The sequence below is a fragment of the Pongo pygmaeus genome, chromosome 6, assembly GCF_028885625.2.
Source record: "Pongo pygmaeus isolate AG05252 chromosome 6, NHGRI_mPonPyg2-v2.0_pri, whole genome shotgun sequence".
Taxonomy (NCBI): Eukaryota; Metazoa; Chordata; class Mammalia; order Primates; family Hominidae; genus Pongo; species Pongo pygmaeus.
In genome coordinates this window covers 149,243,388-149,254,982 of record NC_072379.2, presented here as the reverse complement: position 1 = coordinate 149,254,982, position 11,595 = coordinate 149,243,388, and the positions used below count along the sequence as shown (strand labels likewise).

At 60.2% G+C, this 11,595-nt stretch overlaps 1 protein-coding gene across 1 annotated transcript in view; it reads left to right on the top strand.

Moving 5' to 3' along the window:
- The window catches only part of LOC129040111 (SCO-spondin-like), a 49,215-nt gene that overhangs the window by 2,139 nt on the left and 35,481 nt on the right, over positions 1–11,595 (top strand). The window contains 21 exon segments of the mRNA XM_063667975.1: positions 213–395; positions 801–883; positions 1,050–1,229; positions 1,464–1,708; positions 1,801–1,900; positions 2,638–2,796; positions 2,885–2,964; positions 3,392–3,544; positions 3,818–3,989; positions 4,096–4,336; positions 4,637–4,781; positions 6,106–6,223; positions 6,773–6,948; positions 7,033–7,260; positions 7,437–7,602; positions 7,827–8,061; positions 8,806–8,995; positions 9,110–9,204; positions 9,463–9,719; positions 10,070–10,204; positions 11,348–11,544. Coding sequence (XP_063524045.1) covers positions 213–395; positions 801–883; positions 1,050–1,229; positions 1,464–1,708; positions 1,801–1,900; positions 2,638–2,796; positions 2,885–2,964; positions 3,392–3,544; positions 3,818–3,989; positions 4,096–4,336; positions 4,637–4,781; positions 6,106–6,223; positions 6,773–6,948; positions 7,033–7,260; positions 7,437–7,602; positions 7,827–8,061; positions 8,806–8,995; positions 9,110–9,204; positions 9,463–9,719; positions 10,070–10,204; positions 11,348–11,544 — 3,538 coding nt within the window.

Below are 11,595 nucleotides of genomic sequence, written 5' to 3'. Positions count from 1 at the left end.
TCTGCTGCATGCCCAGGGACCCTCTGGGGCATCAGACTCCACGCCCCCCACCCCCGGGGTCCTCCCTCCACCCCGCCACTTCCCATGAGTGTCTCTCCCTACCTTAGCATCCTCCTTACTTCAATAACCACCCCTGGGAGTGGCGTCATAGGACAGGGCTTTTGGTGACAGAGGGAATGGTGGCAGCAGCTGTGGTTCCCCATCATGGGCAGGCGGTGGTGTGGGTGGACAGAGACCATCCGTGTGGAGGAGGAAGTAGCACCCCGTCAGGAGGACCTGGTACCCTGTGCCAGCCTTGACCATTACAGCCGCCTGGGCTGGCGGCTGGACCTGTCCTGGAGTGGCCACGCGGGGCTTACCCGGTCCCCAGCGCCTGGGCTCTGTCCTATCTACAAGTGAGTAAGGGTGAGAGCCTGGGCTGTCTGCCAGGCAGGGAAGGAGTGACAGGCCGGACATCCTGAGAGTGGGGAGGCTCTGGAGGAAGCAGGCATTTGGGAAGTAGGTTTGCCGTGGGCCTGGAGAAGGGTGGAGCGTGTGAGATTAGGGTGGGGGGTGAGTGAGTGCTAGAGTGGGCAGGACAGGGAGAGGCCCGAAGCCTGCTCCTTCTACCCACCCCCCGCCCCCAGTCCCCGTGGTCTGCCCTCCCAACATTATCTCACTTTGCATGTGGGGAAATTAAAGCCGGGGAAATGATGTGATTAGAGTAGCTGACAAAACTGAATGTCCCCAGCCCTCCCCAGGGTGGGACTGGGCTGAACGCTAACATCTCCTCCCCGTTTCCACCTGCTCGGTGGGTGCAGACCTCCAGAAACCCGGCCTGCCAAGTGGAACCGGACAGTGAGGGCTTGTTGCCCAGGCTGGGGGGGCGCCCACTGCACTGAGGGTAAGCACCTGAGTGCGTTTGGAGAAGCGGTACCTTCTGGGAGTCCCGGGCAGGGGATGTTAGCTCAGATTTGTGGTTTCAGGCAGAGAACCAGGGCTGGGCTGAGAGCTCCAGGCTACCCCATATTCACTGCCTGGGTCTGCCCCATTCTCCCCGCCTACCGCAGCCCTTGGCAAAGCCAGTCCTGAAGGCCACTGCTTTGCCATGTGGCAGTGCCAGCTACAGGCAGGCTCAGCTAATGCCTCAGCAGGAAGCCTGGAGGAGTGCTGCGCCTGGCCCTGGGGACAAAGCTGGCGGGATGGCAGCTCCCAGGCCTGCCTCAGCTGCTCTAGCCGACACCTGCCAGGTGGGTCCGCAGACTCCAGCCTGCCAGATAGGCACAGTCCTGGCCATCACCCCTTCCGCCTCCCCAGGCACTCCCACGTGGAGTTCTTGTGCTCTGGGTCCTTCTACAGGGCCCATACTGGGCCTGTCTGCCCGTGTCCTGTCTGCCTGCCTCCCGCTGTGCCGGGAGCCCTGTGTCCTCACCCTTCACCTCTGCCTCACACTCAGAGGCTCACAGTTGGTGTGTCTCTCCCAGGCAGTGCCTCTTCTCCAGCCCTTCTGCAGCCCCTCGCAGGGGCTGTGGGCCAGCTCTGGAGTCAGCACCAGCGTCCCTCGGCCACCTGTGCCTCCTGGTCGGGCTTCCGCTACCGCACCTTTGACGGCCGCCACTATCACTTCCTGGGCCGCTGCACCTACCTGCTGGCGGGTGCTGCGGACTCCACCTGGGCTGTCCACCTAACACCCGGGGACCCCTGCCCCCAGCCTGGACACTGTCAGCTGGTGAGGGAGGGAGATGGGGCAGCCACAGGGAGGAGGCTGGACAGGGGAGGAAGAGAGCCCCGGCCCCCTTTTCCACTGTGCATCTCCTCAAGGTCCAGGTGACTATGGGACCCGAGGAGGTGCTGATCCAGGATGGAAATGTGTCTGCGAAGGGCCAGCTGGTACCTGAAGGGCAGTCTTGGCTGCTCCACGGTGAGAGCACTGGGGGAGCAAGAGGCTGCCCGGGCCCCCACGTGCTCCTCTGGGACGGTCTCTCCACCCTCCAGGCAGGGTCAGAAAAGGAGCAGGGGGCAGTTTGGGAATGAGCCCACAGTGGGCCCCCAGCCATTGCTGTTGGGAGGCACTGAAGCGCGGAGCTAGTGAGGGGCCAGGAGGAACCAGGCCTAGTCCCAACCCTCTGCAACTACCCCCACCAAACTCTCGCAGCACCAGCTCAGACAAGTCCCTCTACCTAACTGCCCGAGCCTCAGTTTCCCTGCCAGCCTCAGAGGAGTGCTGTGAGGTAGCACTTTGGTGCTAAGCAATGGGAAGCTCTCCTAACAGGAACTTTGTCCTGGCGTGGCTGCAGGGTGAGGTGGGGGTGAGCTTCCTGCGTGTATGCCTGTGTGTGCACGGGTGCAGTGTGTGCATGTATGTGTGTATGCATGTGTGCGCACGTGCACGTGTGTTTCATAGTTCACTTGAAGTTTACTCTCTCCAGAGAGCGTCTGCAGCTTTCATGAGCTCCTCAAAGGGAGCTGTGATGGAAATCAATCACTCTGCTGTAAAGCATATACTTTTGGTATAAAGTGCAGAGCTCTCTAGAATGTGAGAATTCTGTGAGTTATTTCCCTTCTCCTTTCCATCCCTGGGTAGCTGAGCCCAGCTGTGGTAGTGGGAAGGGTGAGAATTGTGGCTGCAGGGGGCAAGTGACCTCTTTCTGTGCCCAGGGCTGAGCCTGCAATGGCTGGGGGACTGGCTGGTGCTGTCAGGGGGCCTGGGGGTCGTGGTGCAGCTGGACAGGGCTGGCTCCATCTCCATCTCTGTGGACCACGAGCTCTGGGGACAGACACAAGGCCTCTGTGGGCTCTACAATGGCTGGCCAGAGGGTAAGTGGGGTGTGGTTGGTTGCTGGTGTAGCAGGGAAGGGAAGACTGGAGGCCCTAGACCCAGCACCCCTGCCTCACCCCTTCTCAGATGACTTCATGGAGCCAGGCGGAGGGCTGGCCATGTTAGCAGCCACCTTTGGAAATTCCTGGAGGCTCCCTGACTCGGAGGTGAGGCTGTCACTGGGGCCCCTCCCTCCCAGCTGCCTGCGCATTCCCAGCTTTTCAGCCTGGCTCCTGACTCCTGCACCTCCAAGCCCTTGTCCCAGTTTCATCGCTGGCCTGTTCCCTAGGACAGGGACCGGCCCTCTCCCAGATCCTCAGGGGCAGAGGGCAGGCCTTGGGGTCCCACGGAAAGCCCGGCTGCCTGTTGCGAACTAGCCATCTGAGGCCAGCATTGGTGAACCAGTTAGTCATTTATCCCCACCACTGCAGCCCAGCGTGGGGCTGCCACCTCACCTCTCTCCCCAGCCCCAGGATGTGGGCAGTGGGCCTGAAGGTGGGGCCCTGGTGCTGTGCGAGAGCAGGAGGCATTTTTCTGGGGTCCTGGTTAACGTCCCTCATCACTGCCACCTGACCTGATGTCCTTTGTCTGCAGCCTGGGTGTCTGGATGTGGTGGAGGTGGCCCAGGGCTGTGACGGCCCCCTGGGGCTCACAGAGGCAGATGTAGAACCTGGCCACCTGCGGGCTGAAGCCCAGGACGTGTGCCATCAGCTGCTGGAAGGTCCATTCGGGCAGTGCCATGCCCAGGTATGGGTGGGGTGGGGGTGGTGTCTGGCACCCAAGGGAAGGTGATAGAGAAGTGTCAGCAAGCTGGTCTGGCCCTGCCTGTGGGTTACCTTGGGCCATCTGTCAAACCCCCACCTCTCCATCCTTGGCTTTATCTCTGGGAAATGGCCCGCTCATATATGTAATCTCTGAGGTCCCTTCTGGGGCCGATCCGTTTGGTTATAAGTTATGGAGTGATGGAAGCAGGAGGTAGGGGGTGCTGGCTATTTGCTGAGGGGCCGTCCTTTCCTGCAGGTTTCCCCTGCTGAGTACCACGAGGCCTGTCTCTTTGCCTACTGCGCAGGGGCCATGGCAGGCAGCGGGCAAGAGGGGCGGCAGCAGGCTGTTTGTGCCACCTTTGCCAGCTATGCCCAGGCCTGTGCCAGGCGGCACATCCACATTCGCTGGAGGAAGCCTGGCTTCTGCGGTACTGCTCGGGCCTCCCCCCGCCGCGGGATTGATTGAGGGCCTCCCCACCCTGCGGGATTGACTGGGGTCTGGCGGGGGACTACAGCTCACTCCTGTGCCCACAGAGCGCCTGTGCCCTGGGGGCCAGCTCTACTCCGACTGCATCTCCCTCTGCCCACCCAGCTGCGAGGCGGTGGGTCAGGAAGAGGAGGAGTCCTGCAGGGAAGAGTGTGTGAGTGGCTGTGAGTGCCCGCGAGGCCTCTTCTGGAACGGCACCCTCTGTGTGCCTGCTGCCCGCTGCCCCTGCTACTACCGCCACCAGCGCTATGCACCCGGTGACACCGTGCGCCAGCTGTGTAACCCCTGGTGGGTCTTTGAGCCATGCTGGGGGTTGGTGGCCACGTGGTGCCCTCGGATCCCTCCCCTCTTTTCAACCTGCTTCCCCTAAGCCTCCAGCCCATTCCGGGTCTTCCTCTCGGGGACTGGGACTGCTGCTGGCATGGCTGATGGCCTTGCTGGCTGACCTCTACCCCTTCAGCAGGAGGGGCTTCCACGGGAGGGGAGGAACAAGGGTTTTTGGGGGGTCACCTCCAGCTCAGGGGTCATCTCCACCCCCTCAGGGTGGAGCTGATGCCAGAGCTCACTGTCTCACCCATGTATCCGCAGCGTGTGCAGGGATGGCCGCTGGCACTGTGCCCAGGCCCTATGCCCCGCCGAATGTGCCGTGGGCGGGGACGGGCACTACCTCACCTTCGATGGGCGGAGCTACTCCTTCCGGGGTGGTCAAGGTTGCCGCTACAGCCTGGTGCAGGTGGGCAGAGGACGGCCTGCAGGGGTGGCACTCTGCCAGAGTAGGGGCACTCCTAGAGGGCACAGTGGGGCTGACTGTAAGGAAACCCCTAAATAAATAAGCGAAACCCAGAGTCTTCCCAGGAAAGGCCAAGGGAGGACCAACACTGGGGGCATGGCTGTCACAGGCCTCGAGGCCTCCCACTGGGTTCTCACCTCCTCCCCAGCTTCCCTGTGAAAGTCCCTCTGTCATCACCACCCAGCCCAGGGCCGCTAACCAAAACCCATCTTCAGTCCTGTCTCCACAGATGGGACGGGCTGGGCTTGTTATAGACCACTTCATGCAAAACAACCTCAGGGGAAATAAGAGGCCCTGCACCCACCCTAAACCTCCCTCAATGAAGTGAGCTCACTTCTCAAGTTCAGGTGCAGGCCACGATTTTCCCAATCATCTGGGGTCCCCTGAGTGATCTCTCCATTGAACTATTGGACCATTCTCACTCCTCTCATAAGTAGTGATGGGGTGAGGAGGTCCTGGGAGCACAGTCCTCAGAGAGGCTGTGCCTGTCCATGGGGAGGGAAGAGGACAGTCGTCTCCCCCAGCAAACACAGTCAAAGATGCATGTGTGTACACACACACACACACACACACAGGCTGCACACCAAAACACAGAAATCTGCATGTGAGTGCACGCATGCGCGCGCGCACACACACACACGCACAGGCTGCACACCAACACACAGAAATCTGCATGTGCACACGCGCATGCGTGCACACACACACACATACACGTACACATACACACACAGGCTACAAACCAACACAGAGATCTGCATGTGTACACACACACACAGGCTACACACCAACACACAGAGACTTGTATGCATCCACACACATATACATGCACCCATGTACACACTTACAGAGACACAGACATATACATGACACACTCATGTATGTGCATGTAGATTTAGCATGTGTGTATACATGCACACACGGAAGAACATACATATCCATGAGGAGAAAAGAGAGGAGTCATCTCACCCCAACATGCAGACACGCACTTATCTGCATACACTCGTGAACACACAAACATGCACACACACGTCCACATGACACCTATGTGCACACCCATGGCCCTGCGCACACATACACACAGACATCCATGCATGCCGGCCCATGGTGAGGACGAAGCCCCTTACCTGGCAGAGAGTCTGGCTGGCCGGAAGGTGGGCAGCTGCCTCCGGGTGTGTGCTTGAAGGTGTTCCGTAGGGAAGGTCTCCAGAAGCCTCCCCGGAGGGGGTCGGCCTGCCTGGCCCCACTGAATTCCCCCTGCCCGCCCCAGGACTACGTGAAGGGACAGCTACTGATCCTACTGGAGCATGGGGCCTGCGACGCTGGGAGCTGCCTCCACGCCATCTCCGTCTCCCTGGAGGACACCCACATCCAGCTCAGGGACTCAGGTAGCCTCTGCTCTGCACTCTTGAGGCAGTCCCACGCCTCCTGTCACTGATCCCCCTCCACACTACCCTGCGGCTTTGGAGTCCAAACACTCTTCCCCAGACTCCTGCACCTGAGCACACTGCCTCAGCTTCCCCAGCCCTCTCATCTCTGAAGCAGACATACAGAGTCCTGAGGAGATGTTCCAAGGCATCTTCTGCCCCGTCCTGGGGTCAGATACAAGGCATGCAGCTATGAGAGCTTGAAAGGCCTCGAGGCATGACCAGACCGGGCAGGCCACTCTCAGCAGGGTCCCTCCAACCCTCCCCAGCCAGCTCCTGGCTCGCCATCTAGCTCCTCCCACACACTGATCACGAGGGTGCGGGACTGGAAAATCTGTGTGCCAAGGGTAGTCCTTGGGATGCAGGGGTAGGGAGCTCAGGTGGACACTCTAGTTGTCCCCAGCAGCCCACCCTGACATGGGACCTCCTACTTCTCACCCAAGCTCCTTCCCTTCTGGCAGCCCTATCCTTCCATGTGCCCCACCCCCACCATCAGGCCCCCTGTTCCAGGAGCTGTGCTGGTCAATGGGCAGGATGTGGGCTTGCCCTGGATTGGCGCTGAGGGCCTCAGTGTGTGCCGAGCTTCCTCCGCCTTTCTGCTGCTGCGCTGGCCTGGGGCCCAGGTGCTCTGGGGACTCTCTGACCCTGCAGCCTACATCACCCTGGACCCCCGCCATGCCCACCAGGTGTGCCAGTGAGGCGGGTGTGTGGGGGAGCAAGGGTGCAGTGGGACTGCATTCAGCTGTCTTACGTGCGTGCCTGGGGCCCAGGTGCAGGGTCTGTGTGGCACCTTCACCCAGAACCAGCAGGACGACTTCCTGACACCAGCCGGAGATGTGGAAACTAGCATTGCTGCCTTTGCTAGCAAGTTCCAGGTGGCCGGCAAGGGAAGATGCCCCTCTGGAGACAGTGCCCTGCTCTTTCCCTGCACCACCCACTCCCAGCGCCACGCCTTCGCAGAGGCGGCCTGTGCCATCCTGCACAGCTCTGTCTTCCAGGTAGCTGGGTTGGGCTCCTCCCACATCCGTAAGATGGGCCAACACCTGCCCTGCCCTCCACCTGGGCTCTTGGGAGGATCAAGGGAGACCAGACAAGCCCAGAGGTGGTATTGGGGACCAAGGGGATGTAGACTCCGTGGAGGAGAAGTTGACCCATTTCCCCATCTCCTCCCAAGGAATGCCACAGGCTGGTGGACAAGGAGCCATTCTGTCTGCGCTGCCTGGCAGCCGTGTGTGGCTGTGACCCCGGCAGGGACTGCCTGTGCCCGGTGCTGTCTGCCTATGCGCGTCGCTGTGCCCGGGAAGGTGCCTCATCTCCCTGGAGGAACCAGACCCTCTGCCGTAAGTTCCCTCAGCCCAGCCAACCCCACCCAGGCTCCTCTCCTCCTTCCTAGCCCATCCCCCTTCCAGGAATGGCTAGGGGCCCAGGGTGCATCTCTACCCTTGGCAGACTGCTGGGCTTTTCTTCCTGCAAAGGCACAGGGGGTGTGGGGTATGGGGTTCAGAGGGGGTGGAGAGAGCCAGCAGTGGCTATGCCCCTGACCTGTGTGTGTCCCTGTGCCCAGCTGTTATGTGTCCTGGTGGCCAGGAGTACCGAGAGTGTGCCCCAGCATGCGGTCAACACTGCGGGGAACCAGAGGACTGTGGAGAGCTGGGCAGCTGTGTGGCTGGTTGTAACTGTCCTCTGGGGCTGCTGTGGGACCCTGAGGGCCAGTGTGTGCCCCCCAGCTTGTGCCCCTGCCAGCTCGGAGCCCGTCGCTATGCCCCTGGCAGTGCCACCATGAAGGAGTGCAACCGCTGGTGAGGGCAGTGGCCTTTGGGGCAAGAGGAAGAATGTGGGGGTGAAGAGGTAGCTTGGGAGACAACGGGCGGGGTGTGCAGCCTTGTTGGTGGCAGCATGCACGCTGAGGGGGACAGAGTGCTGATCACTTCCCCTCGGTCGTAGGGCACTTTAGGGTCCATAAAGCACTTTCGTGTGTATCATTTTATCTCGTTTTACTTTCCTACCATAACCTCATAAAGTAAGAAGCGGAAAAATTGTTCCCATTTTGCAGATGAGGAAGCTGAGGCTCAGATAGGCTAAACAGCTTGCAGAGTCACACAGCTTGTTCACGAGAAGTGAAGTGAAGGCGGGTTATGGATCTGTGCAGGCAGCGCCAGGATCCAGGGCTTGGTGAAGGTGGGGGCCGAGGATGCAGGCTTCAGTGCAATCCCTCTCCTACCAGGGCTGGGAGTAGGGTGGTTCAATATCTCTGTCCTGCTCCAGAGCCTGGAGGATGGCCCTATTGGAGCTGGGACAGAAAGGGTGACAATGTCTATTCCAGGCATGTTAGTGTGCTGGAAACAGCCCAACTCCCTGTGCTGGTGACTGGGTGTTGGGAGCTGAGATGCTCAGGTCTCCAGCATCAGGGCTGGGTTTTCACTCAACATGATGGGATCTGGACACCTGGGAACCCAGTGTCTGGGTTCCTGAGATTCTCACCAGATCAGACCAGGTTCCTGGAAGCTCGGACTTGCCTCTTACTCCTTCTCAACCTCCTGCAGCATCTGCCAGGAAAGGGGCCTCTGGAATTGCACGGCTCGCCGCTGCCCTCCACAGCAAGCATTCTGCCCCAGGGAGCTTGTCTATGCCCCTGGTGCCTGTCTCCTCACCTGTGACAGTCCCAGTGCCAATCACTCCTGCCCTGCAGGCAGTGCTGATGGCTGTGTCTGTCCACCAGGCACGGTGCTGCTGGTGAGTCTAAGAAGGAGCTGCGTCGGGGAACAGGATGGCCTTCCTTAAGCCAGGGCACTGCCCTGGTCCCCTCGCAACCCTGCATGGTGCCCTTTATCCCTGCCCTCTGCCCAGGACGAGCGCTGTGTGCCTCCTGACCTCTGTCCCTGCCGTCACAGTGGGCAGTGGTACCTGCCCAACGCCACCATCCAGGAAGACTGCAACGTTTGGTATGCCCAGCTGCCGTGACCTCCAACCCTTTGACCTTGTGGCCCATGGCTCCCCACACATCATCCTTTCCTCCACCAGAAGGGGTCGGGGTGGAGGGGGCTGGGGTATCCAGATTGGCCTGGGCCAGGGGAACCCTGCAGGACCCCTCCATGCTGAGGGCTGCTGAAATTGCCTGGAACCCAGACCAGCTGCCTCCCCTGGATCCAGCCCCCAGGGCCCCGTCCTCAGTGACTCTGTTTCCCCCACCTTGCCCATAGCGTGTGCCGGGGCCGGCAGTGGCACTGCACGGGCCAGCGGTGCAGTGGGCGGTGCCAGGCGTCAGGCGCCCCCCACTATGTGACATTCGACGGACTGGCCTTCACCTTTCCTGGGGCCTGCGAGTATCTGCTGGTGTGAGAGGCCAGTGGCCTATTCACAGTCTCTGCCCAGAACCTGCCCTGTGGGGCCAGCGGTCTCACCTGCACCAAAGCGCTGGCCGTGCATCTGGAGGGCACTGTTGTGCACCTGCTCAGAGGTGGCTGCAACATTGAAGGGTGACATGGCCAGGGAGGGGCACACCTGTATGGCTTCCCAGCTGTGCAAGGTGGGCGGGGACAGGGTTCCCTGTGTCTGCTCACTGCTGGCCGGCTCCTTACTGGACTTGGCTGCCCTCCATGCCATGGGGTTGGTGCCTCTCCTCTTGGTTGGGACTCATAATACCAGAAGGCTCCCAGAAATTAAGTCCCAGAGAAGTCTAATGACGTGCCCAAGGTCACATAGGTAGAGAAGCAAAAGAAGGGCTGGACGGGGGAGCTAGAGAGCCTCATGAGGATCTGGAGGACCCTTTCCTCCAGGCTGGGCCTGAATGCCTCTCTTCCTCTACAGGCCGGGCAGTGACGGTGAATGGGGTGAGCATGATGCCCCCCAAGGTCTACACAGGCCCCGGGCTGAGCCTGCATCGTGCTGGCCTCTTCCTGCTGCTCTCGACCCGCCTGGGCCTCACCCTGCTCTGGGATGGAGGTCAGGCCCCTGCCCTCCCTCAACCATTGGACCCGTGCCCCGCCTTAGCACCATCGGGTTGGACTCACCCCAACTTCTTTCTCCCAACGCCTGACCCTCCCTCCTCCTGGTCTCCCTCCACTGAGCCCCTGACACCTCCACAGGGCAGATTTCCAGGCTGAGAGCTAGGCTGACAGCCAGGCTAGGACCCTGAGCTCTCACCTTACCTCCCTGCCTGGCTGGCACTCGCCCTGCCCTGTGCCCAGCCCAGTGCCACCCCTACCTCCCAGTCCATGCAGGAGGTCCGAGTTTCCAAATTAGGTTTTTGGCCAGGTGCAGTGGCTCACAACTGTAATCCCAGCACTTTGGGAGGCTGAGGCGAGCAGATCCCTTGAGCCCAGGGCTTTGAGACCAGCCTGGGTTGAACATGGCAAGACTCCCTGTCTACAAAAAATACAAAAATTAGCTGGGCGCGGTGGTGCGCATCTGAAATCTCAGCTACCTGGGAGCTAAGATGGGAGGATTGCTTGAGCCTGGGAGGTCAAGGCTGCAGTGAGCTGTGATCACCCCACTGCACTCTGCCTGGGCAATAGAGCAAGAAAAAAACATTTTTAAATTAGGTTTTCATAATGAGCTGTTCATCATTATGAAAGCAGTCCTTCCACACCAAGGGAAACATTGAGAAAATATCAAGTTTTAGAAAGGCGAAATGAAAATAAATCTCCTAACTTGCCATCACCCATATAAGCAGTTGGCTTATATGTTATATCTAACCGCTTCTGCGGAACTGAGGGAAACCCAGATAACCCCTATATGGACTTGGCTCTGAGCCGCTGGGCCACCCTCCCAGCCTGCCACCACCGAGGCTGGTGCTGCTGGGCCTCACAGTCCATCCCGGAGTCTGGTTTCCCGGAATCTGACCTGATGGAGAATTTCCCTCCCCCTCAGCCTTTGGCTTGGTGTTAGTTAGGAAAATAGGCTCCCACTTCCCACCTTGAGCCCCCCAAATGTAAGTCTCTTCATTTATCATCGCCAATCATCCCCCCACAAAAGAGGTAACCATACCCCCTGGTGGGGGTGGCACCTGGTGGTGGTAAAACAGACCCTGAGTCTTCTGGCCCAGATAAGGGCTGGTGGGGTCACTTTTAACCATGCTGCCACCAGGGACTCGGGTCCTGGTGCAACTGTCCCCTCAGTTCCATGGTCGCGTGGCTGGGCTGTGTGGTGACTTTGATGGAGATGCCAGAAATGATCTGCGGAGCCGCCAGGGTGTCCCGGAGCCCACAGCTGAACTGGCCGCCCACTCCTGGCGCCTCAGCCCCCTCTGCCCTGAGCCAGGAGACCTGCCACACCCCTGCACAGTGAGTGCGGGCGGGAAAGCAGGAAGGGAGGTTCCCAGAGGCAGGGCTGGG